At 40.6% G+C, this 27,622-nt stretch overlaps 3 protein-coding genes and 1 long non-coding RNA gene across 9 annotated transcripts in view; 1 reads left to right on the top strand and 3 right to left on the bottom strand.

Moving 5' to 3' along the window:
• Positions 1-27,622, bottom strand: part of LOC144986943 (uncharacterized) — a 239,117-nt gene that overhangs the window by 172,464 nt on the left and 39,031 nt on the right. The window contains exon 1 of one of the 4 annotated variants that reach the window (XM_078935704.1): positions 6,589-8,221. The exons of 1 other annotated variant lie outside the window; for it this stretch is intronic. In XM_078935704.1, the coding sequence (XP_078791830.1) occupies positions 6,589-6,760 (172 nt within the window). In that variant the 5' untranslated portion in view covers positions 6,761-8,221. Of the gene's footprint in view, positions 1-6,588; positions 8,225-27,622 lie in introns of those variants that run through there. 2 more of the 4 variants (XM_078935703.1, XM_078935702.1) reach the window with 2 other exon arrangements.
• LOC144987268 (uncharacterized) overlaps positions 1-27,622 on the top strand; it is a 193,711-nt gene that overhangs the window by 109,708 nt on the left and 56,381 nt on the right. The window lies entirely within an intron of this gene.
• LOC144988452 (uncharacterized) lies at positions 2,154-6,575 on the bottom strand. The gene is made up of 3 exons (XR_013652382.1): positions 3,123-6,575; positions 2,912-3,042; positions 2,154-2,715 (listed from the first exon to the last, which is right to left on the bottom strand). It is a non-coding gene; the product is annotated as an uncharacterized LOC144988452 (long non-coding RNA).
• On the bottom strand, positions 15,308-26,916 carry LOC144987742 (uncharacterized). Its single transcript, XM_078937046.1, has 2 exons — positions 24,728-26,916; positions 15,308-16,935 (listed from the first exon to the last, which is right to left on the bottom strand). The coding sequence occupies exons 1-2, from the start codon at positions 24,897-24,899 to the stop codon at positions 15,611-15,613; spliced, it is 1,497 nt and encodes a 498-aa protein (XP_078793172.1). The 5' UTR covers positions 24,900-26,916; the 3' UTR covers positions 15,308-15,610.

Consider the following 27,622-nt stretch of genomic DNA (forward strand, 5'->3'; position numbering starts at 1 on the left):
TGCCATAACCCCTATATAGTGCACTATATAGTGCGGTCGCCATTTGGAAGTGCTGTCCGAATCTACAGTTCAAAAATCGAGTGGACTAAAAATTTCCCAGAAGTCTCTATGAAAAACCAGTGTGGATCGATGCTCACTCGATTGGCGAATATTGACCAGAATGCACTGCGTTCGGACCAGAATGCAATGCGTATGAGCCACAATGCATTGCGTTTGAATTATTCGAAAATGGCAGCTGGTTGGGCAAGGAAAACAACCTAAACATGTAAGTATATTAAAAAGTATCTAGTATCTGTTGTAAAATATATTTGTAAATACGTAAGATGATGTGTTTAATATGTTATATTCTTCAATCGACAACCTACATTGTTTTGAAGCTCATCAATTTCGGTAATGCTAAAGCTAACACTAGCGCGAATTAGCGCCGAAGGCTAAAAACAAATGCTAGATATAACATCAAAAAGCAGTGATTTCTAACCGTAGTCATAAGTTATTAACAAATGTTTTAAATGTGTTTATATATGTAGGGACAGACGAGGATGAGGAAAATCTGATCCATCTGTGGATGGAGAAAGATAGCCTGTTTGTTTTCAGGCAAGCTCGTGCCGGATGAGTCTGAGTTAGAGACACTTGATCAGATTTGTCTTTATTTGTTAATAAACGGTTAATCGTTGTCATAAACGGGGTAAAGGTTTTTGTTGAAAGAGCAAGAAGGGAGGAAGAGCGACAGGAGAGTCCGTTAAGCTTACATGAGTTGAAAATATTTTTCAAAAATGTTATGTTGTCGTTGTTTTTCCAATTATTTTAATAAATGCCTAAACAAAAATGGATTATTTACATGTATTATTTAAATCTGAGCCATTTTTAACAATCTCAAAAGGATTTTCATATAAATATCAAATGTACATATTTACAATTTCGTTTATAGATGTCAACATTTATTTTTATACATGTTAACAATAATTGTGGTCTTCCAGAGTCATGTGTCACAGTTGGAGCTGAAAGGAAAACAGAAATTTGTCCTCGCAGACAGACGCCACTTTGCTCGTCCTGCTGGTTCCTGGTGTCATCCTGGTGGCCAGGGCATCCAGAGGAAATCTTCTGATACGTCTGCTTCTCCTCCTTCCCGCCCTGTGATGCTGCATATCTGCTCGTTTTCGGTTTGATCTCACGAAAAAGGGTTGAATTATTGCCAGGAACACGGACAGATTCATATTCAAAGCTATTTTCAGTAGGGTAGAAGAGAAAACTACAGAAAAAAATGCCTCCTTGCAAGAGCCCGTAAATCGTTCACTGGCACAAAAATATTTTTTTTTTTGCCATGGACAAATATCTTGGGGGTTTATTTCTGAGCAGATACATTAAGTCAACACCAATGTGTTTGTAATTTTATTATTTATAAATCAGCTATGATCAGAACACAGCAGATTAATAAATAGTCTTCGCCTCCAGACCAGGTGGTGGCGGTAATGCGCCACTTTGTTTTCGTGTCAAGCGCCTTATGAACAACACCCGAAAGAGAAAAGTAGTGAGCATGGGTGTCCGAATTGCTTTGAAAATTCAGAGGACTATATAAAGAACTATATAGTGCCGCCTTATATAGGGTTTTAGTAGATAGGGGCTGTGTCCGAATTCCTACCCTAATCCCTAACTACTAAAACCCTATATAGTGCAGCACTATATAGTTCTCTATATAGTTCTCTGAATTTTCATAGCAATTCGGACACCCATGCTCAATACTTTTCTCTTTCGGGTGTTATCATATGGCGCTTGACACGGAAACAAAGTGGCGCACCTGGTCTGGAGGCAAACTACTTCTAACGCGGAGAATGACACCTATTTGTGAAAGTAAAAGAATAATAAATATGAACATTTTTTACAAAGACTATTTATGAATCTGCTGTGTTCTGATAAAGGAAAACGTGGCTGATTTATAAATGATAAAATTACAAACACATTTGTGTTGATTTAATGAATTTGTTCAGAAATAAACCCTCAAGAAATCAACCCTCTTTTTTTACCGCTGAACGATTTACTGGGTCTTGCGAGGAGGCATTTTTTTCTGTAGTTTTCTCTTCTACCTTACTAAAAATAGCTTTGAATATGAATCTGTCCGTGTTTATGGCAATAATTCAACCGAAAACGAGCAGATATGCAGCATCACAGGAGAGCAAGGAGGAGAAGCAGACGTCTCAGAAGATTTCCTCTGGATGTCCTGGCCAGACATAACAACTTGTGAGTTAAACTTAAAGTTTTTTTTAGTTAAACTTAAGCATTTGTCACTAATTGTGCTCAAGGTTACACAATCTGCTGGGTAAGACTTTAACATTCTTTTTCAACATTGGATTTTGGAGTTGTACAGTCTAACTACATGAAACACTTGTGAATTCAAAGTTTAGTCATTTTTATTCAGAGTCAAACCATATCACTCGTTTAAGACCGGATTTTCGGCAAGACCATCGAGCATCTGGTGGAGCAGCTTCGGGTTCCTCACACTCTGGGGTGTGGCACATCTTATGGTGTGGTAACCAGAGCCTTTGACATGCCACGGTCCACTGTGAGTGACATTGTCCACAGGACGGCAGACCGCATCCTCCAGCTGATGAGCAGGGTCATCCAGCTTCCCAGTGGGAATGAACTGCCATTAGTCACCTCTGGTTTTATAGCAGCTCGGCTGGTCTTCCACTTTCCAAAAGGTCGTGGGGGCATTGATGGCTGCCACATAAGAATAAAGGCCCAAAAAGAAAATGCAGCTTGTTATTTTAACAGGAAACTTTTTTATTCCATTGGACCAGCCTGTATGTGACTCTAATGCCAAATTTATAGATATTTTTGTTGGGAATCCAGGATCAATCCATGATTCACAGGTTCTACGTAAAAGCCCAATTTATGTAAATCAAACATTACCCACCTGAAGGATCCTTTTGGGTGATGGTGGGTATCCCTGCATTGCTCATCCTATCACGCTGCTGACACCCTACAGGGAACCCATGAGGAATGTGGTTGAGGCATGTTACAACAAGCACCACTCCAGAACACGCTCTGTGGTGGAGAGAGAGCATTTGGCATGATAAAGATGAGGAGGAGAGCAATTTTCTGGGGGCACTGGAAGTAAAACCAACCTTTGCAATGAAAATCATTGCCTGCAGTTCAATTCTCCACAATCTGTGCATCAGCGAAGGGACTGCTGGGAGCCACTGCAGGACGACACCAGGTGCATGCAGGACGAGCAGAGTGGCGTCCGTCTGCAAGGACAAATCTCTGCTTTCCTTTCAGCTCCAACTGTGTCTCACATGACTTTGGAGGACGACAATTGTTGTTAACATGTGTAAAAATAAATGTTAACAAAAACGAAATTGTAAATAAGTACATTTAATATTTATATGAAAATCCTTTTGAGATTGTTAGAAATGGCTCTGATTTAAATAAAACATGTAAATAATTCATTTTTGTTCATGCATTTATTAAACAAATTGGAAAAACAACGGCAACATTACATTTTTTGAACAATATTTTCAACTCAAGTAAGCTGAACAGACTCTCCTGTCGCTTTTCCTCCCTCCCTTCTTGCTCTTTCCTCCTCTCCTCTCCTCTTTCAACAAAAACCTTTACCCCAATATGACAACAATTCACCATTTATTAACAAAGACAAATCTGATCATGATCAACAAGTGACTTGACTACCATCCGGCACGAGCTTGCCTGAAAACAAACAGGCTATCTTTCTCCATCCACAGATGGATCAGATTTTCCTCATCCTCGTCTGTCCCTACATATATAAACACATTTAAAACATTTGTTAATAACTTATGACTACGGTTAGAAATCACTGCTTTTTGATGTTATATCTAGCATTTGTTTTTAGCCTTCGGCGCTAATTCGCGCTAGCGTTAGCTTTAGCATTACCGAAATTGATGAGCTTCAAAACAATGTAGGTTGTCGATTGAAGAATATAACATATTAAACACATCATCTTACGTATTTACAAATGTATTTTACAACAGATACTAGATACTTTTTAATATACTTACATGTTTAGGTTGTTTTCCTTGCCCAACCAGCTGCCATTTCAAACGCAATGCATTGTGGCTCATACGCAGTGCATTCTGGTCAATATTCGCCAATCGAGTGAGCATCGATCCACACTGGTTTTTCGTAGAGACTTCTGGGAAATTTCAAGTCCACTCGATTTTTTAACTTTAGATTCGGACAACGAGGAGGAGCTAAGATGGCGGTCCGTGCAGTCAACTTTTTGTGAGCTGCAACGGTCCGGTCCCAAAATATCCCTTTTGACCTCATTTTCAAACTGCTGAACTAGTTTTGCTTTGTTTTGTTTTTTATCACTCTCAAGTCTTACCACTGTAAATAGACAAGAACGAATTGGGAAAAACAACAACAACAGCAATATTAAGAGCTCCTAGAATGCCACGGGAAAAGCCTGTATCGGAGAATCCAACTCCCGCATCCAAAAACCCAGAGATGACAACACATGACCACGAATACGCCATGGAAGTTTCCTCGCTGTCTGCTAAAAGAAAAACCCCGGTTACACCCACTAAACCCTCCGTTCCACCTAACAAGGTACCCGTCTCTAACAAAAGTGATGCCGAGTTGTCAGCATTAACTGCCGCCATCGAAAAACTAACGGCGAGATTTGACGACTTTGACGGAAGACTTCCGGAAAACTCTGTGATTTTGGCTAATCTGAGGAAGATCACTGAGGTAAACGCTGCTGATATAAAGGACTGCAAATCCAAAGTGCATAATTTGGAAAAGGAAGTTTCTTTGCTGAAAAAGAAAATGATGACTTAAAAGAGAGGGTGGTGGAGATGGAGCGATATAAACGGCGCTGGAACCTGAAGTTACAAGGTTTGAAAGAAAAAAGCGAGGAAAACACCCGCAAAGAAGTCCTGGAGATCCTGGCAAAGATGGCGCCACAGCACACATCGGTGTTGGAAATGGTTGTGGATACAGTACATCGGCTGGGGAGGAAAGAAACCGGGAGGCACCGGCAAATCATCATCCAGTTCTCCATGAGGCACTACCGCGACATCTTCTGGAAGGTTTCTAAGGATGCAAAGGTTTGTAAAGAGCTGGGAATCTTCTTCAAGCAGGATTTCTGCAAAGCTGACCGAGAAGCAAGAGCTGCTGTCTGGCCCAAAATGGAGAAAGCGAGAGCTGCGGGACAGAACGTCTACTATCGAGGCCACATCGGGTACGCCAACGGAGTCCGTCTGTCTCCAGACTAGCTGTGTTTTATTTATTCTTCTTTACACGTTTGGAGTTAATTATCATAAATGCTTTGTTGTTTAAAGCATAAACCTCATTTGCTCCGTTTTTTCCACACCTTAAGTTCACAGAGGAAAGTCGAACTCTGTTGTTGTTAACTTGAACGTTATAAGGTCTAAAGTTTTTTTTTCTTCTAAAAGTTTGAGGTATAGTTCTGATTACAACGTTGTTTGGGATCTGAATTCCAACCGCTCACTTTCACCTTCAGTAACTAGCTAATAAGTAAGTAACCTTTTGTTCATTTTCGTGTTATTGTTTTTTTGTATTTCATGTCTAATTTGTTTCTTTTGTTTCTTTAAATGTTAGGGGTTTACGAGACAATGTAAAAAGAAAATCTATTTTCCTATTCTGTAAGAATATGAAAGCCAGCTGCATTCTACTGCAGGAAAGTCATTCTGTTAAAGCAGACCAACAGTTTTGGTCTAATCAATGGGGAGACAAAATCCTATTCTAACTAAATATTTAAAACTCCCCATTCCTCCTAAAGCCAAGGAAGTCCACTTTAAAACCTTTTCAGGTATTTACCCTTCCAAAGAATTATTAAGAAAATGGTTTGGAATTCCTGAAAATTGTTGTTATTTTTGTCATGTGGAGATTGAAACAACTGAGCGTCTTTTCTTTGAATGTTTTTATTCTGATGTCTTTTGGAATAGTTTACATTATTGGCTTTTCCCCAAGATTCCACTTTTAGCAGACTTTTCTATTAAGGATATCATTTTTGGGTTTAATTTAGAAAACAAGAACACAGAACTTATTCAGAATGTTGTAATTATTTTGGGTAAATTCTATATACATAAATGTTGTTTCCTTAAAATCAAACCTTTTTTTTTTACATTTCATAAAGAACTCTGCTATTTTTTTTTCATCTGTAAACTTCATGGAAAACAAACTTGCTATAGAACTTCAAAGTATCATATGTAAATTGCAGCTTTTTGATAACCCCCTAAGCTAAGAATCATTCAAATATCTATGTAAACCGCCTTTTTATTTATTTTTTATTTTTATTTTAATGTCTTGTATTTATTTATTATTTTTCTGTATTATTGGTAAAAATTTTACTTTTTTATCGTGCATTTGTTGTTTTTACATGTCCAGTACTTTTTTCGATGGTTCTATACTTTGCATAATTGTATACAATTGTCTCAAACTGTTAACCTCATTTGTTTTTTCCAATTAATTAAAAAAATGAATAAAAAAAGATTCGGATAACCCTACAAAATGGCGACCGCACTATAGTGCACTATAGGGGTTAGGGTAGGAATTCGGACACAGCCTGTTTCTTTGATGAAGGTGACATACCTATGTGGTGTAGCTGCAGCTGTGGTTTCCAGATGACATCCAGCAGTCTGCGCTGACGACAGAGCTCCTGCTCGTACTGGACGATGGTTCCTTCACAGAGTCTGCAGATTTCTTCAGCAGCAGCAGCTAGTCGCTCGCTGATCAACTCTCTCAGAGACTGAAGGGAAGACATGGTTCCTGCTCCGATCTTCAGCTCCAACTCCCACAAACACCGCCGTCCTCTTCACTGCAGCTCCGATCGATCATCTGCTAGTCTCACAATCACAGCAATCCACGTTGTCTTTCCGTTCAACACTTCTTCACTCATTTACGACACTTTGGAAAATGCTGAGAGTTCCCACAAGAACCACGTATCGTCCTTTCTGTCCAAAAACCTCACAAACGTCCCAACAAAACACCACCGTCCTCTCAACACAAGCTAACGCTGCTAGCCTGCTAACAAGCTAACGCTGCTAGCGCCTCGTGCTGTTTACTTCCGGGTCACGTGCAGAAACTTTATTTAAAAAGAAACGCATAAACTGCTGAACTTTCCTCAGGTCTTTCATTTTCTCCATTTTTCCCTCCTTTTCTTGGCTTCCAGCTCACCAGGCATGACCTAGACGGCGCCCTCATGTGGACGGATGAACACATGACAGAGGGGAAGGACAGAGCTGCACAGCAGGGACGAGCAGAGACCTTTGGGTCACGTGGAGTAACAATAAAAACAGTAGAAACTCCAATAAAACCAGTAGAACCAGACTGGAAAAGCTCAAAAAGTTCAAAAAACTTCTTGAAAAATGCAAAACTATATGAACTCTGAACACTAATGACAAATAAATGGTAATTAAAAACCTTTCTGGATCAGAACCAACAGAAATAACAGGTTGATGCTGGTCAGACGTGCACACACAGGACCCTAGGGGGGTTTGAACACCTGCCCTTTCTGCCTCCTATTCAAAAGTGTCCTCTTTGTTTTGAATGAACATGAATACATTTCTGTTCAGCTGCGTCCACACTGACCGCCTCTCTTTCACCGCGTGGATAATTCTCTGCTCGCCGTCTGTCCACAAATGTGTTCCTGAGCTTGACGCCGCCTGTGGGCGGAGCTTCCAGCTAATGTTTTCAGCCTGATGGCGACATGGAGCGGTGTCTGTGTTTCTGTCATTTCCACTGCATGAAGACACGGATGATGCTGAGAGGTCAGGTTTCTGGATGATGAAGAGTTCTCCAGAATCATGGGGAATCACGTCTCCATGTCTGGATCCTTCAGATTCTCTCCGTTCAGTGATCTTCTCTCCTGATGAGTCTGAAAGACGGACGCTTCCACCGTCTTTCCGTCTCTCTGACCGACGTTGAAGGCTTGCTGTCCCACTTCAACCCCAGAGGAAAACTACAAACCAGAATCAAATCAGGGACCTTTTTCTGATGGTCTCCATGGAAACCAGAAAGCTAAAGTTCAGGAGATGATCAGGCTGTCTTTCCATCAGCAGCAGCTCTCTGTCTGGCCGCCAGCTCTCCTCCTGGAGCCGCATAGCCAGATCAATGCTCCAGCTCCATGGGCCCTGCAGCAGACTGAAGGGTGAAGCCGCCTTTGGCCAACAGCAGGCAGGACGCTTCCTGAAACCCCGCTGCCCCCAAAGGGAACCAGCAGGGGAAGAGAATGAATGGAAGTTCAGGAGAACCATGGATCCATTCACTAGATTGATGTGTTTTCTACCCCCTGTCACTCAAACCGTCACGCTGCGGCCAGACCTTCACGCCGCCCACCGCTCAAATGGCGCCGCAGTACCTCAGATGGCGTCTGTACTGTTGACTTAACATTGAAAGTGGCCACGCCCACCGCTCAAATGGCGCCTCAGGACCTCAGATGGCGTCTGTACCATTGACTTTACATTGAAAGTGGCCACGCCCACCGCTCAAATGGCGCCTCAGGACCTCAGATGGCGTCTGTACCATTGACTTAACATTGAAAGTGGCCACGCCCACCGCGGGAATCCCGTTGGGTGTGAAGCAGCTTTCCAGATGAATCCAAAAGTGTCTCCAACCCCCCAGTTTGGTATCAAACCATTTTCTTCTGAGCTGCAGCTCGTGTCTTTGCAGCTCCGCTCGGACTCAGAGCCTCCAGACGTTCAGGTTTCAGAAAAACGCTCTAAATGAGTCCAGGAGTCACTTTGGACTTTAGCCAGACGTCTGAATTCAACACAGAGCAGATCCTGCAGGGACAGGAAGCTGCTACTAAGTACACAATCAAACAGCAGGGGATTTTCAAAATAAAGGAAGAGTATTTGTGGTGAGGTCACAGCTTCCTCATTCCGGGTCTGAAACTAAATGTTTCTGTTGAACAGAATGTTTTCTGATTGGTTTAGCCTTCTTTCCACTCTGGATCCTTCAGGTTCTCCATCCATCAACCTGGAGGGACTGACAGACAGAACACCACCAGAACCACTGAAGAACGGACCTGCAGAATCCTCACAGCAACAGCAGGAGAACATTCATTCTCAGTCAAACTGTTGCATTCTGGGAATGAAAGCTGGAAGACAGGGCTGCTCAATCCTGGTCCTAGAGATCTACCAACCTGCCTGTTTTCCAGATCTCCAAGCCCTGCTAGCTGCTGATTGGCTCCATCAGATGTCTCCAGATTGTGACTGGATGAACACACCTGGTCCAGGTGATCAGCAGGAAGGAGTGCAGGGAGAGCTGGAGAACAGGCAGGTAGTAGATCTCCAGGAGCAGGAAGGAACAGCCCTGCTGTAGGACATCTGTGTTTCCAACATCTGGATTCAACTGGATTCCTGTTGATTCTGATCCTGTTGAAGCAGCTGCATCACAGTGTGGTACAGCAGCTCTACCGCCGTGGACCGCAAACGCCTGCAGAGAGTGGTGAAGACGGCGTCCAAAATCCCCAGGACTCCTCTTCCCTCGCTGCAGAGCATCTACAAACGCAGGATCCACAGTAGAGCTGCCTCCACCATCAAGGACCCCACCCACCCCCAACCAGGTCTGTTCACTCTCCTCCCCTCAGGAACTCTTTCTTTCCCTCTGCCATCAGACTCCGTGACAGGAGTAACAACAAACTGCACCTTGCACATCCTCATCGTTCACTACTGTTTATTATCAAATTTTGCACATTTGCACATTTAGAATTTGCACAACATCTAGTGCTTTTTGGGTGTATGTTCTGTGTGATTTTTCAGTTCCTGCATAATTTGTGGCATTCGGAGCAGACAGCAAATTAATTCTGCACATTCTATGTTTTGAAGAGGCAATTCTTTTCCTCTATCTTGGGACTGATGGAGAGCAACCCCAGGAGGAGGGGCTTACCAAAACTGAGAAACATTGAACTGGGATTCCGACTGATTAGTTCATGGTACTGGTTTCCCGTTGGTCCTGAATCAGAGAGTGTTTTTGCTAATTCGGGTCCAACATTTACAAAATACTGATTAAAGCTTTCAGCCACCATCTTGTAACTTTCCCTTTCATCATAAATAAAGTATTTAGGATAACTATTTTTGGCACCCTTTTTAATAATTGTGTAAAGAAGGCTCCAGATGTTTTTGATGTTACTTTTGTTTTCATCAAGTAAGTTGTCATAATATTTTTTTTGCATCTTCTTATAGTTTTGGTTTATTTATTTCTGTTTTTTTTTTGTATCTGTTTTCTGCCTCTTTAGTTCTTGGTTTTAAAAACTCTTTGTAGAGACAGTTTTTTTAACAGGCATTTTGTAGCCCCTTTGTGCCCCAGGGGCTTTGGTTATAATTTATTTTTTTTCTAAATGCTTTAATAGGACACTTTTTTTTAATTAAACAATGCTTCAAATAGTTTTAAGAAGCATTCATAAGCTTCATTGACGCATTGTTTTTTGTAAATTTCCTCCCAATTTTGGGCTAATAAATCATTTTTGGATTCATTTATGGATTCCTCACTTTTAACCCTTCTGTACTGTGTTGACTTGTTAAACTCATAATTTCTGTAACTATCATCTCTCTCTCTCTCTCTCTCTCTCTCTCTCTCTCTCTCTCTCTCTCTCTCTCTCTCTCTCTCTCTCTCTCTCTCTCTCTCTCTCTCTCTCTCTCTCTCTCTCTCTCTCTCTCTCTCTCTCTCTCTCTCTCTCTCTCTCTCTCTCTCTCTCTCTCTCTCTCTCTCTCTCTCTCTCTCTCTCTCTCTCTCTCTCTCTCTCTCTCTCTCTCTCTCTCTCTCTCTCTCTCTCTCTCTCTCTCTCTCTCTCTCTCTCTCTCTCTCTCTCTCTCTCTCTCTCTCTCTCTCTCTCTCTCTCTCTCTCTCTCTCTCTCTCTCTCTCTCTCCACGTTTGCTGGGTGTCTTTTTGCTGCAGCTGAGCGCTGCAGGAGTGTTGACTTGGTCTCAGCCACAGACTGCTGACATGTTAGCTGATGTTTCAGCTGAGTCAGCTCTTCTTTCCAAGCTGATGTTTCCTGCAGAGATTCCTGCAGGAGTTCCTCCTGCTCCTTCTTTCCCAGAGTTCCTGCAACCAGACGGAGTCTTTGTGCTTTGGAGCTGCTTCTCTTGGATGAAGCGCTTGGTTAGCTCACTTTGATCTCTTTCATGTGGGACTTTGTCTTGAAGCGGATCAAACTGAAGGTGGGACTCCCAAAGCAAACGTTCTGGGATGTTTGCTTCAGCTCTGTGCTTCTGTTCTCTGGTTGCTTCTTTGCTTTGGTTGCAGAGACTTGGAGCTCTCTCTCTCTCCATGCAGATCAGCAGCTTCTTTGGAGGCAGAGGCAGCTGTGTGGGAAGTCTCTGCAGGTCCAGAATCTTCTGATGGATCAGCAGCTGCTGCAGGTTCCTCTGGGTGGAAACACATTTCTGCCAAACAGAACATCTGTTTGTCTTTGTTTGGATGGAAAACGGAGGAAAAACTTCTTTGGAGAGAAATCTGCTTTGTTTCTTGTTGCTATGAGGCTGTTGAACAAATGTGGTCACTTTCACAGCTTCACTTCAAATGACTTCCAATAGACAGAAATTATACATTTTCAGTTTATTAAAATAAGTTTGTGAAACATTTTTAATGTTTTTTTCTGTAATTCTAGGTCTGATGTCTTCATACATGATGGCTAAAAGAACAAAAACCAAACCAAATCAGTCAGGTCTGTAGTCTGAACTTGTATTAGAAATGAGAAGGGCGACACCTTCTGGCTGTATCCAGAACTGCATCTTCTGGTCAGAAAAGTGTTGAAAAACCTCAATTGTGTCTCTAAAATGTCTGCAGCTTTTTTGTCTGAAAACATGAATAAAGTCTGGATTTGATCCTTAATGAATCTTCATATTTCTTTGTCCTTCAGTCTTTCTTTCAGTCTCAAACACACTGGTTCATTTGATCCTAATGAGAACATGTGTGAGGCTCCAACATGGCTGCCTTCACTGCAGCTTCCAGTAAACGGATGCTAAACTAGCTCTCTGGAAACTTGAAATTGTTGAATGGGAAACTTCCTGAAATCTTCTTCATCTGTTGACTTGTTCTTTCTTCATCTGAATGAGCTCAGTCCTCTCCCAAATCCAACTCCATCTATCTTCAGTGCTTTGGACTGAGTGGGAGCAGAACTAGAGCTTTCTCCAGATGTCCTAGTACTTTTAGATCAGTGTCTTCCAATATTTGGAGCCCAGGTTCACTTCTTTCCCTGACAAAAATCCCAAAAGGCCTACCAGCCACCAAATAGTCAGAAACCAGAGAAACTTGGTGGTCTGCATTGATGAGAAACCAGTCCCTCCAGGATGACACATGGCTTTTTGGAATCATTTCACACACAAACAAACGGGAAGTTGTGCTTGTTTTTCTGAGAAAATGCAATCAAATGTGTGATAATGGTCAATGTAAATGTTTCGATAAAGGCTGTAGGGGATTCAGGGATTGTGGAGCGGTTGTTGTTTCCTTCTGGGTTAAAGTGCAGTTTTGTGTAACCTCCCAAAGAGGAGAAACCCAAAAAAGAAAGGAAAAGCAAAGAGACAGGTGGAAGCCATCATGAGATTCCTTTCAAACAGGAAGTTCTTTGTCATTTCATGCACTAGTTTCATTTAGCTCTAGTTGTTGAACATTCTAGAAACTCCTAAAAACATTTTCTGTCCACTTTGAAACCATCTGGGGCTGACTTGGCCTTGCTCGCTGGGATACGGCCAACATCCAGAAATCTACCAACAGACATTTTTAGCTCTAGTTGTTGAACATTCTATGTTTGGAAGAGGCAGGCTCTTCTAAAAGAAACTAGCAGGAGCCCCAGCGCTGGTCTTTGCTTGGATCTGTTTTAGACTTGTTCAGAGTCAAATGCATGTTTTAAGGGGAGGAGGATTATTTTGTTGTTGCTGTTTTTGTTCCTATTCTTACAATCCACTATATGTCCCGTGTTGAATTCTACTATTAAAATGTGGGAAACAAATGTTTATCAAATCCAAATCAATCCAAAAGCCTGGAGACTGGATGGCCGTGGTCCTCCCTTTGACCTGGACAGTGGTTGCCATGGCGACCTGCACACTCACCATGCTGGAACTTAGAAGAAGAAAAAGAGACCAAAATGATTGATAAAGCAGGTTTTCCAGGGAAATCCCACAAAGTGCTTTCCAAGCTAGAACTAAGAATATCCAGCATGCATTTGGAAAAACTCATTAGCTTCTTGTGGAAAATGATGAGTCATTGTTAAAGCATTCTATGAATGCTCAGAAAATTTCCTCTAAGGTTGTGGATGTTTGGAGAAGTCCTCCTCTTCAAAGAAGTTCTCCTGACCATCTTCAAAGCCACTTTCTGCTTTTTCAAACGCTACTGTTCAACAAAAACTTGGTTTCTGCCACAAAACCAACCTTAGACACTGAAACAGAATGAATCCAATGCAGAAATGTGTTGACACCTTTAATTCAAAGCTTCAATCAGTTTGAATCTCATGAAGAACATTTCAAAAATCCACATTTGGATCAGGCGTCTTCATCAGAGCACAACTCATGTTTCCAGGACTGTGACTCACCAATATATCCTCATTTCCTTTACACAATCTGTTTCCATCATTTGGATTTTTCATAAAAACTTGAGTTAGAAAAGAATTGTTGCCCCAAAATGTCCAGTTTGAATAGTCTACAGTTTGTTGTGTTTGGTTGCTAGGTAACAGGGTCTTTAATGTCTATGATGTCATGGTGGCTTTCAGAGTTGAACTCCTGAATATGACGGTAAACATTTGGATTGAACAAAAATGGGATTGAAGCTCATGCTAAATCCTGATCTCAATGCTGAAAAAACCTCCTCCTAGATTCTGGTTGTTTGGAGAAGTCCTCCTCTTCCAAGAATTCCTGAAAAAAGCCCTCATTTCTCCTGACCATCTTCAAAGCCACTTTCTGCTTTAGTTTAGTCCAAACTTGCTTTATGCTGACAACATTTACAGCTTGAATCCATCTGAAGAATCCAAGGAAACAAACCAATCTAAGTCTGCATTCATGCCACTTCAGAACCAACAAAGCATGTTTCCAGGACGCTGACTTACCAATAGAACTTGGGATTTCCTTTGCAGAATCCTTCTCCGTGTGTTTTCCTTTGTTTTTCTCCCCAAAACCTAAAGCAGAGATTTTTGCTGAGCTGCAGAACAAACGTCTGACTGCTTTAACCGCCGTTGATGGTTTGTTGTGTTTCCCTCTGTAGCTGCTATGGTCTTGGTATGGTTGCTAGGTAACGCTGTCTTTGATGATGATGACGTCAGAGTGGCCTCTAGAATGGACTTTTTTCTCGTGTAACCAGGAGCTGTAACCTTTAGGGCACTAGGACCCAGAAAGAGGTCCAGGCAGTGACGGTGTTCAGTGACGGACTGCGCAGCCGCACTTCCTCCAAACGCCACTATTCATCCAGCGCGTGGAGCGCCAGAGTCCAAACGGGCTTAAGGTGCTTTGATAAAGCGCTCTGGAATCCAGCTATGGTGTGCTAAACGTCAGGTCCAGAACGGAAGATGCCATCAATGAAGTCTGTCTGTCAGCAGCAATCCAACGCTGATGGGGTTTAGCTTGTGGAGGATTTGAATGATTATGTGCTCTCAGGTTGGTTCTGTGCTGGAAGCCCCAACCCTCAGTTCAGTCAAGTTAGAAAGATGCTAATCAGCTGTTCCCTCTGTCACCATGGAAACACGGACCGCTTTAAAGTCGGACAGGATTTTCACGGAGCGGACTTATAGACGTGCTGATTACATAAAAAGTGTTAGAATAAAAGACGTCTACAAAATCTTTCTAGTGTTGTCATGGTAACACACACATGAACAACATAATTATCATCTCACATTGAATCTGTTCAAGATTTCAGTATAATAATACAAAACACCTTTCTATCAACTGGTACATCTGAAAGAATTCATTTTACGAAAAATCTGACCATTTTTGTCCATGAAAGCAGCAAAACTCATATTGTCTAGTATCTTTACACAGAGTTTTAAACATGTAATTTAAAATATTCAAATATTTTATATTTTATAAAAAATATTTTCTTGTCTGGAAAGATCTCCATAAAAAATTACAAAAGATGGTTGGGAGGGCGCTTGTGCTGCAGCTCAAAAGGTGTCAATTAACTTTAACTACATTTTAAAGACTAAAAGTAACAATACAAATGCATACATTATGTAACACTAGTGGATTTGAATATGTATAACAAAAATATACCAGATGTCTGCTCTAAACGTATGAAAACTAAAGGAACATACTTCCACTGTATGTAACATTTTGGGAAGAAGTGAAAGTCACAACAGAGAAAATGACTTCAAAGCAGATCCCACTGGAGCCAAAAACAAATTTATTTGGTATATTACAAAAAAAGAACTACATCAAAGGTGAGAGGGGATTTATAAATCTCAGCTTGAGTCAAGCAAAACCGTGCATTTCCAAATGCTGGAAAAACACGTAGAGTCCAACATAACCCATTGTTTCCTACAGATTTTATCAGGAGTCCCTTTAGAAAGAATTACAATTACTTTAAAAGAGAAAGAAAAAAAATGTATGGCAACCTTTCATAAATTTTGTAAAGAATATGGACTCTGTAGAATATTTGGATGGTAAAACAGACCTGTTTTTACTTTTAAGGGTGTGTGGGTGAATGGAAATCTAACTGTGAAAGACTTTGGGGAAGGTACATGACAACTGTGTGAGTTCTCATGTGTGTTTCGAGTTTAGATAAATTATTAAAACTTTTATCACATGATATACAAGAAAAAAGCTTTTCTCCTGTGTGAGTTCTCATGTGTTTTTTGAGATGAGATCTTTGACTAAAACTTCTATCACATTCTTTACAAGAAAGCTTCTCTCCTGAATGACATCTTACATTAAAAGGTTTGTTAGCTATTCTTGAGTTTTCGCCAAACTTGGAAGAGGAAAGTCTTTTCTGTTTTGAAGATCCTTTGGGTTTCTTAAACAAATCATCCTTTCTACTACCATCAAAGTCACACTCACTTTCTGACATGTGAGAAGTGTCCACACTTTGGACATGAGTTCTTCTTTTCCTCTTTCTCTGATCTCTGTTCTGTAGGTCTGTTGATTCTTCACGTTCGTTTCCTTCTTCATCCTGACTATCAGTTACATTAAAGCTCTGCTGATTTTTTAAATCTGCTTCACTGTTCTCATCTTCCTCATTAGTAGGAATCTCCATCAAAGTATCAGTCTCCTGCTTTAGATCAAGATGCTCTTCAACCTGACTGATGCAGAGTTCCTCTGGCTCCTCTTTAATTTGCAGAGGTTCTGGTTCCTGTAGTTCCTCTTTAATCTGTGAAGGTTCTGGTTCTTCCTTCTGTGCTTTAATCTGTGGAGGTTGTTGTTCCCCTTGTTCCTCTTCAGATTCCTCATGCTCCACTCTGAATTTCCTCTGCCAGTTGTTTAGATGTGCTTCACTGTTCTCATCTTCCTCATTAGTAGGAATCTCCATCAAAGTATCAGTCTCCTGCTTCAAATCAAGATGCTCTTCAACCTGACTGATGCAGAGTTCCTCTGGCTCCTCTTTAATCTGCAGAGGTTCTGGTTCCTGTAGTTCCTCTTTAATCTGTGGAGGTTCTGGTTCTTCCTTCTGTACTTTAATCTGTGGAGGTTGTTGTTCCCCTCGTTCCTCTTCAGTTTGTGGAGGTTCTGATTCCTCATGTTCCACTCTGAATTTCCTCTGCCAGTTGTTTAGATCTGCTTCACTGTTCTCATCTTCCTCATAAGTAGGAATCTCCATCCAGGTATCAGTCTCCTGCTTCAGATGTAGCTGATCTTCATCCTGACTGATGTAGAGCGCATCTGTCTCTTCTTTAATCGGTGATGGTTCTGGTTCCTCTTTATAGAGCGGAGGGTGCGGTTTCTCCAGTACAACTCTGAAGTTTCTTTTTCGGTTGTAGAGATCTTCATCTTCAGTCACCCAATGCTGGGGGAGGACTGCAGAAATACAAAAAGAGACCCTTTTTTATGTTTTGAGGACTTTGTGTTGTTAATAAACACTCTTAACTGCTTATATAAAAACAACAATTGTCTGTGAAGATTCTCATTCATCAAGTTGGTTTCCATCACAGTAGTAGTTTTAAAAAAATGTCATCAGGAAATTATTTTTTAAAATTGAAAAGGTTTCACCTCTTGTCCAAATTGTCAATTCTGAAATAGCTGGTAAAAGAGCTGGTTTAAATGTGCTCCTGGAGGAGGAGTCAGACCTGAAACTGGATGGGATTGTTTACCTAGACTGAATGGTTTCAGGTCTTTAGGAATCCTTAGGAATCCTTTGTTCTCAGCTGGAGTTGGGGAGACAGTGGCTACCCTCCCCAACCTGGTCATCTCTTTCAGCTGTTAATGACCTAAGAAGTGAAACTGGTTCTTTTTTTTTGTTTGGGACTGATTTAAACCTGAGACCACCATTCTTAATAAGAGAAGGTTTATGTTTCTTGACAAAGATGGCTTCTTTCACTCCTCGCTCAAACCATCCTTTCTATCTGGCTAAAATTCAAACTTCGCTGTCCTGGAACTATAAATCAAACTTTATTTATTTATATAGCGCCTTTCATTTCAGTTAAAAACCCAAAGCGCTTAACATAAAAGCAGATAAAATAATAATTAAAGCCGCAAGCGGCGTTGTATGGCCCGCAGACGCAACCCGCCTTCCACGCCCAATTCTACGCAACACCGCGGCCCTCTCCGCCCTCACCGCCCTCACCGCCCACAAATTAAAAGCTAGTCAAGGCTGGATTTGCTAATAATGCTAACTATGCTAACTATGCTAATGTGACTAAAAGTCTTAGCATAGCGATTAGCATAATCAACTCTCTCAGAAAAACACATTACCTAAAATGCTAATTATGCTAACTATGCTAGCTATGCTAATGTGGCTAAAAGTGCTAGCATTGCGATCAGCATCTTCAACTTGCTCAGAAAAACACATTACCTGAAATGCTAATTATGCTAACTATGCTAGCTATGCTAATGTGGCTAAAAGTGCTAGCATAGCGATCAGCATCATCAACTGACTCAGAAAAACACATTACCTAAAATGCTAATTATGCTAACTATGCAAGTTATGCTAACATAGCTAAAAGTGCTAGCATAGCGATCAGCATCATCAACTGACTCAGAAAAACACATTATTCCATTGGTGAGAGCTATATGTCATAAGTTGATAAAAAAACCCACTTTTTCCAAAATGGCGGCTTTTCTGTTGATTTTATCTCCATAGCAACCATTTTGTGTTTTGGTCCCCTTGAGAGGACGAACAGATTGACGTCAGTTTCGGACAAATCGGTAAAAGTAAAATTTTTGTTGTCCTTAGCAACAGGGGTTTTATGCTAACCACGCCCACATTCCTTATATGTCCATATCCAGTGTTTTTCAATGTATTCAGTTTCAGGCATTGATGCATGCATTCAATTTTCACTGTATTGTATTGAAATGCATGGGAGTTATAACAGTGCGCCACTTTGCTAGCTCGCCACGCGCACGCCGTTCAAAATCTACAACTTCTAATTCCAACATTTTTTCCACAGTAGCTTGCCATTGATGCCCAAAAAGTTTCGAGACAATCGATGAAAATTCCAATGACAAGTTTACGTTTGAATCTGGTGGTAAAGGTGTTTTTTATAGAAAATTCAAGACGGCCGCCTTTTCCCGAGGTCAAAGGTCAACGAAACTCCAGAGGTGATGGTAGACTTACGCTACAGACATGCGCGTCAAATTTCGTGAAAATCGCTCGAAAAAAAGTTCATTTTTCCATATTGTGTAAAAACGCGAAAAACTCAAAACGGCAGATTTTGGCACAAAATGACCGCCAAACCGTAGGTCGGGTCACCATCACGTAATGATTTCAAAACTTTCTTTGGATATACCCGACAGAGGTATCTGGGTTTCGTTAGCCGATTCTTAAAAATAAAATCCGAAAAAACTTTTTTTTGCCGAGTCAGCACTTTTTTTTTGCGAAGGTTTTTTGTTTACCACGGCCACATTCCTTTCTCGATTTTATCGTATGTGACATCGTTTTGTTCAGTGTGGGCCAGGGTATCGCATATTTCAGTTTCAGGCTATTCCAATAAAATATGTGCGAGCTAGCTAAAATGGCGACAGTTGCGAATTCGCCACGCGGACGCGTTTCAAATTCTACAACTTCTAATTCCAACATTTTGTCCACAGTAGCTTGCCATTGATGCCCGAGAAGTTTCAAAAAGATCGATAAAAATCCCTAGGACGAGTTTTCGTTTGTATACGTTACTAAAAGTGCTTTTTTAAGAAAATTCAAGATGGCCGCCCCTTCCCAAGGTCAAATGTCAACGAAACTTCTTTGGTTATTGTAGAATCATGGTCTTGGCATGTGTGTGAAATTTCGTGAAAATCGCTTAAACAAAAGTGTCGTTTTCCCATATTGTCAAAAAACACGAAAATCGCCATTTCTCTGAGTTCGCCACAAAATGGCCGCCAAGCCGTAGGTCGTGTGGCCATCCCATAATGATTTTATAACTTCTTTGGGATATCTCCAACACGCGTGTTTGGTTTCGTAACTGTATTTCAAAATATTTTTTTTTGGCCCCATAAGCGATTTTCGGCCCATTCATTTTTTTTACGGGAACGCTCGCCGTGATGTCATCGTCGTGGGAGGGTTGACGTTCTCTTTGCCGAAAATTCATTTTCAATTTATCCTAGGTGTGTGCCAATTTTGGTGAGTTTTCGGGTATGTGGCGGGGGTCAAATTTGAGCTCAACGGATCCGTTAGAAACGAGAAGAAGAAGAAGAATAAAAAACATTCGAAAAACAATATAGAAGTTTTTGCAGTCAGGTGGCCTATGTATTTCAATGCGGCCTCTCTTTTACTATAGGCTGGGCATGTCTTTTTGGCTTTAAACCCTTCCTTTGAGGGCTTTTTGGGGCTTTTTTGGGTTTTTGTCATCATTTTTGCGACTACAATTTTGACGTTTGTGCGTTGGTGTTCTGCGTGTGTGTGTGTATTTTGTTGCGTTACACAATTGTCGTGTCGTTGTGTGCTTTGGGCGACTTTTGACCCCATTTTTTGGCGTTTTGACGCATTTTTTTGACGTTTTGGTCCTTTTTGAGTGTTCGACCCTCGTACCAGTTACAATATGGTCCTTGCAGTCTATGACTGCTGCGGGCCATAATTAAAAAAACAAAAATTATTAAAAACAGAAAACACAGGACAATCACAAACAGACGGGACCCTTCCCTCACCAGATTCCTCCCTCCACCCACCCAGTTCCTCCAGTAGAACCCTGAACAAACAAAGAACTGCAGCTTAAAGAAGGAGTGGTTTGTGGCCCTCAGGTGGATGTTGATAATACAGCTAGAGAAACAACTTCTGCACAAGCGCCTTTACCAACATGACAGAACCAACTCAAGTGGACCTGAATTGGCTCAAGCAGGGGAACCACCCACCCAACCAGGTACAGAGGAGGCCCCCCTTCCGGCACCGGGGAGCATGGGGCAATTTTTCAACCCGTGTGCCGCGGCGGCACACAAGTGTGCCGTTGGAAATTGCCCTCATTAACTGATCTAATATTTTTCCATCTCCAGGATATCAGCTCTTTGTTTAACCAAACAGGCCCTGATAAAACACTGAGTAGTTATGAATATAAAAGATCATAAAATACTTTTTTCTTTGTGTTTATTTGCTAAGAATGACGGTACCGCGATTTAGCTGCAACTAAAGCCGTTTTCAGAAAAGTCCCGCCCCTTTAACTGTCTTCACCAATCATTCTTGGAGGCTTAATCACATGTCATCAGTCTGGTTAAAGTCTTCACTTCCTTGTTCCAATACTGCTCATAAAGTTGCTCAGTTCCAACAAAAAAAAACATCTAAACCTCGTCTTTAGCGGTGTAGCTTTCCACAGAATCCGGAGTCAGACGGAGGAAAACGTGAAAAAAATGACGAAGCTTAGAGAAGTGATCTCCGGCCGTTTTTGCACTACATCTCCCATGATGCATTGGGTTGAAGCGACAGCGTCTCAGTGCACAATGAGTCTTCGTGTTAAATGTCTTGAAACCACAGCGAACACACATCTAACAGTTTTTAAATCTTCTAACTTAACTTTTATTCCATCTTTTAGAAAAAACAGCTGCAACTTCCAGCTTTTTCTGCCACAATTATCACAAAAATGCATGTGAGATCATGGAGGGACTGTAGATCAATACAGACTATGAGTTTCTCCTTTATTTTTGAATGCTGGTGTGCCGCTGGACTTTTATCAAGGTTAAAGTGTGCCGTGGCTCAAAAAAGGTTGAAAAACACTGGCATGGGGCAGCCCTTCCGTTAAGGCCACAGGACATGCGATGTGCCGTACTGGGCAGAAGCAATCGGGGCCACTGGGCGCCGGACACCATGACCCGGGCCAAGGACGGAGCCAGGACCCAGAGGTACTAAGAGCCGGGGCCTCATCACTGCAGGCCAGCCCTGGCGCCTGACCCAACAAGCTTCAAAGACCTTCACTCCTAATGAAGCCACCTAATGACATGCCTAATGACATGCCAGAATTGACATCAACAGTGTTGTGGGAAACAGCCAAGGCAGTTCTGTGAGGAAAAATCATATCGTATTCTGTTTATAAAAAGAAGAAAGAAAAAGAAGAAGAGGATAAACTAGAGCAAAGGATTAAAATACTCGAATCATTGAAAGCAAATAATTCAACGGAAGAAACGCAAAAGGAATTAAGAAAAGATCAAGTTCAATTACACACTATAAAAAACAAAAAGACACAATTTTAATTCAAAGATTAAGACAAGAAAAATTTCACCATGAAAACAAATCACGTAGATATTTGGCTAACCAAATTAAACTAAACAAAGAAAGAACAATGATTTCTACTTTAAGGGACTCAGCTGGGAAGCTGACAACCTCACCTCAAGAAATTAATGAAATATTCAGAGAATATTATATGAATTTATACACCTCTACTAACAATGTGGACAAGAAGCCATCAACTCATTTCTCAATAGTATTGAGGTGCCTCAACTTACTAAAGAACAAGCGGACAAATTAGACGAATCTTTAACAGATGAGGAACTGGTAGCTGCACTTTAATGGCATGGAAAATAATAAATCACCAGGACCCGATGGCTTCCCTGCCGAATTGTATAAGCACTTTTGGAATATTATATCTCCATTATTCATCAGAGCAGTTACAGAAATAAAGCAAACCTCAATAATTCCAAAACACATGAATACAGCAGTCATCTCTCTGCTCCCAAAACCTAATAAAGACCTAACTTTCCCATCAAATTATCGCCCAATCTCTCTTATTAATGTAGACTTAAAAATCATCAGCAGAGCTTTAGTTTACAGGATTGAAAAACTAACCCCCCATATAATTCACCCAGATCAAACTGGTTTTATTAAAGGAAGACATTCCTCTAGCAACACACGAAGACTGTTTTATTTAACCCTTGTGCTATCCTAGGCACTTTAACATTAGGAGTGGGGTCATCTATACCCACCAGACAGTGCGCTGAACCTTTTTTCTTCAATGATTTGTGATCTTCACTGGTGTCCATGGATTACATGAAATCTTTCCACCTTTATCCACCTTTGTCATGGTAGGGAGAACACGTCAATGTAAGGGTGGGGTCATAGGATAGCACAGGGGTTAATACATCATTCTACTCTACAGCAAGAAAACACCATCTTAGCTACCTTAGATGCAGAAAAGGCCTTTGATAAAGTCAATTGGACATTTCTCTTTAGTGTCATGGAAAAATTTGGTTTTGGGGAGTCATTCATTAACTGGATTAAGACTCTCTACAACGCACCTTCAGCCACAATAACCACCAATGGTATTACATCACAGAGCTTTACGCTGCACAGAGGAACTAGACAAGGATGTCCACTTTCTCCTTCCTTATTTATCATTTTTATTGAACCTTTAGCAGCAGCTATACGACAGAACCTCAACATAACTGGAATCCAGACGTCTCTAGCCCACCATAGAATTATTTTATATGCTGATTATGTTTTATTGTTTCTACAAAATCCTCAATCATCATTACAAGAAGTTATACAATTAATTAATCAATTCTCAAAAATTGCAGATTACGCGGTTAACTGGAACAAATCAGCTATCCTTCCGCCGAATAAAACTTAATGGGAAAATACAACATTTACTTCAGGTATTCCAGTATGCAAAGATCACATCACCTACTTGGGTATTAAAATTTCCCCAGTGGCCTCAGAGCTGATTAGCCTCAACCTTACACCTCTGTTGAAAACAGTAAGGCATGACTTGCAACGCTGGGTGAATCTACCTATTTTCATCATGGGCAGAATAGCAATAATTAAAATGACAATTCTTCCTAAAATAAATTATTTTCAATGATTCCAGTGCCACCCCCTCGCAGCTGGTTCAAATCCTTACACTCAATCATTACAAAATTCTATTGGAAAATAAAACACCACGAATAAAATTAGCCACCTTGCAAAAACCCTAATCTCAGGGAGGTTTGGACGCTCCCAACATTTATTATTACTCGCTAGCTAACCAACTGCAATATATCTATAAGTGGATTCATCCAAGTCAGTCAGACACCATCTGGTTAGATAGTGAAAAAGAACTGTGCAAAGATCTCCAAATCTCTGATATCCCATTTCTAAGTCAATCTATCAAGAGTCATCCATGTTATAAAGTAATGACAGTAGCCTCCACTCTCAATGCCTGGTGGAAACTTTATAAAATTACAAACTCAAGTCTATCTGTATCTTATTCTACACCTATTTGGAATAATCCAGATTTTTTAAGCAATAAAAAACCAATCAATCTACAATTCTGGGCAACAAAGGGTATTATACATCTCAAACATATTTTTAATTCCAGCAGTCTAGTACAATTTTCTTATCTTATCCAAGAATACGGTATCAGAATTAGTTAATTTTTAGAATACCTACAACTTAAATCTTCAACAGAAGCTAAAATATCTGTAACTACAATAAATCTAGATCTTCCACCTGCAGTAACAGATTTTTAATAAAAATAACCTCAAGAAGGAAACTTGTCTCTAAAATATATGAAATAATCATATTCTCAATAACAATAATAGATATTAATAATAGCCAATAATAAGTTTCATCTGGGAATCAAATTTGTGACTGTCATGTGCCCTCACCTTTTTCTCACCTTTATCACCCTGCTCTCTCTATAATGTCCTATTCACTTCATCTGCAGGCGTCTGTCTGATGGTTATGTGTAATCACTCTCAACTTTGTTTGTTTATTTGTTTTATCCATTTATTTATTCTTGAAACAATGACAAGATGATTATTTACAGAGTGGGTTCCAGGAGGGAGACCGTTATTGTTTTGTTTGTTTTTTTTCAGTACCAAGAATACAATGAATGCATAATTTTATGTCTCAAGCCTTTCCGGTCTATTTATATGATTCTCTAATAATGTACCCCTAAATATGTATAGTTAACAGAATGTGTGATGGTTAGATCAAGCTTGGGGATGGAATTCTCTCTCGTTGCCCTTAAGATCACACACACACTCACGCTAGCACACACACTCACGCTAGCACCCCCCCCCCCCACACACACACACACACACACTTTATATGTATGTGTTAGTATTGGTAGCTCTCTGTGTTTGTCAGATCTGTTTTTTTAAGTGTTTGTTGTTTTGTTGTTCTGTTGTCTCACTTAAATAAATAAAATAAAAAAATAAAAAAAGACCTTCACTCCTTTGTAAAAGGTCACACATAACATACCTATGTGGTGTAGCTGCAGCTGTGGTTTCCAGATGACATCCAGCAGTCTGCGCTGACGACAGAGCTCCTGCTCGTACTGGACGATGGTTCCTTCACAGAGTCTGCAGATTTCTTCAGCAGCAGCAGCTAGTCGCTCGCTGATCAACTCTCTCAGAGACTGAAGGGAAGACATGGTTCCTGCTCCGATCTTCAGCTCCAACTCCCACAAACACCGCCGTCCTCTTCACTGCAGCTCCGATCGATCATCTGCTAGTCTCACAATCACAGCAATCCACGTTGTCTTTCCGTTCAACACTTCACTCATTTACGACACTTTGGAAAATGCTGAGAGTTCCCACACGAACCACGTATCGTCCTTTCTGTCCAAAAACCTCACAAACGTCCCAACAAAACACCACCGTCCTCTCAACACAAGCTAACCCTGCTAGCCTGCTAACAAGCTAACGCTGCTAGCGCCTTCTTCTTCTTCTTCTTCTTCTTGTGATTTTATTGGCGGGAGGCACTAACGTGAAGGTGCATTACCGCCACCTACTGTGTTGGAGTGTGGGTCAGAGTGGGGATTACCTAACCAAATGTAACTTTAAAAAAAATAAAATAAAAAAAAAATAAAAAAAAAAATAATAATAATAATAATAATAATAATAATAATAAACTAAATTCTCCTCATTAACCTAGTTCTTTTCAAAAAACCTATAATCGCACCATTGAAATTCTCCTCCCCTCCCAAAAGCTTCTTTAAAGTCATTTGCTCACCCTCTATCATCCGTACCCTACTTTCCAGTTGTCGTCTTTCCTCCCTATACAGTTCACACTGACATAGCACATGCTCCACCGACTCTTCCCCTCTCCCGCACTCACACAAACCAGTTGGATGTTTCCCTATCAAATGCAATGTATTATTTAAACCAGTGTGTCCCATTCTCAACCGTGATATTATGCAGCTATCTATGGTGTTTACTCTGACATTCATACCTCTCCCTACTCTGTCCTGAATACTAAATAGATGTCTTCCTTTCCTCTCCCTTTCCCATTGTGTCTGCCATTCTTCCATAATACGCCTCCTAACAATTGCCCTAAACTCTGTCCTACCTAATGGAATTTCCATCTCTATTCCCCGTTTCAATGCCCTTTTTGCCAGGAAGTCAGCCATTTCATTTCCCTCCACCCCCCTATGTGCTGGTACCCACATGAATCTGATGTTTATTTTCAAGTTTGCCAACCTGATCAAACTCTCATAAATTTCATATAAAATATCTGATCTGCTCTCAGAATTGTATGACTTCAGAGACATCAAAGCTGACAATGAATCTGAACAAATTATACCATCCCCAATTCTGTTCTGTTCTAGCCAGTGTAAACTATATGATATTGCCAACATTTCAACTGTAAAAACTGAAAGATCCTTTGACGTCTTAACTCCAACAGATTTGTCCAATGTAGGGATACAGAAAGAAAAACCAGTTCGCATTGTTTCTGGGTCTTTAGATCCATCTGTATATATGGGTATAAATGAAGCGTGGGCTGTGTCTAATCTGTCTGCTGTTATCTCATCCCAGTTTCCCTTCCCTTTTCTATCCTCCATTGTTCTATGGAGATACAAATCCACTTGCGCAGTTGGAAAAATCCAGAAAGGAGTGGTCGGGTACAAAAACGTCTTAACTAGGGTTTTGCCATGAATATTTGCTTTTCTCGCTAACCTAGCTAATTTCCAAGCAGCACTTTCATTTGTCCCATTATCACTTTCCCAGCAAGGATCAATAGCCCTCCTAACCATGTTCTCTACATCTACACAACCCTGTATTTTCACCCAATAGTTAAGCATCAGCTGTTTAATTCTTAGTTTCAATGGTAGCTCCCCCATTTCAACTTGTAATGACACAGCAGGAGTTGACCTCATAGCCCCAGTGCAAATTTTTAATGCCTGATTTTGGATGACTTCTATTTTATGTAATAATGTTTTGCACGCTGTATTGTAAACAATAATTCCATACTCTGTGACTGACCTAATCATTGTAATATATATTTGTTTTAAAGCCTGTGCACTAGCTCCCCACCCAGTACCTTTCAAGCATCTCATTATATTTATGACTTTCTTACATCTCCCTACTATACTATCAATGTTCTCTCTCCATTTCAATTTTGTATCCAATATAACACCCAGGTACCTAAAACAATGTACTTGCTCAATTGCTTCTCCATATAACCTTAAGTTCAAAAAAGTTCCACGTTTCCTAGTAAAAACCATGCATTTTGTTTTAGTTACTGAAAATTTGAATCCCCAGTCATAAGACCAGTTTTCCACCTCCGTAATCGCGTCTTGTATTTTTCTCTCCACATAATGAATATTTCTTCCCCTCTTCCACAAGGCTCCATCATCTGCAAATAGTGCTTTCCCAAATTCACATCCAATTGAATTAAATATATCATTAATCATAATTGAAAACAACACAGGGCTAATCACACTACCTTGTGGGGTTCCATTATCCACTACGTACCTATTAGAAAAGGACTTTCCTATCCTAACTTGAACATATCTATCAAACAAAAACCCCTTAATCCAATTATAGATTCTTCCATTAAGTCCTAACGTACCTAATTTTATCAATAAACCCTCTTTCCAGACCATATCATAAGCCTTTTCAATATCAAAGAATACCGCCACCAAATATTCTTTATTTACTTGGGCTTTCCTAACGTCTGCTTCTAGACAGATTACAGGATCCATTGTCCCTCGACCTTTCCTAAAACCATTCTGATATGGGGACAGCAAATTTTTACTTTCCAGGTAATACTGCAATCTCTCATTTATCATTCTTTCCATCACTTTACCAACGTGATGTGAGTGCTATAGGCCTGTAATTTTCTGGGCTGCTCGGATCTTTCCCAGGTTTTAAT

This window comes from Oryzias latipes, chromosome 2 (assembly GCF_053564925.1).
Source record: "Oryzias latipes strain Hd-rR chromosome 2, Olatipes_Hd-rR_3.1".
Lineage (NCBI taxonomy): Eukaryota > Metazoa > Chordata > Actinopteri > Beloniformes > Adrianichthyidae > Oryzias > Oryzias latipes.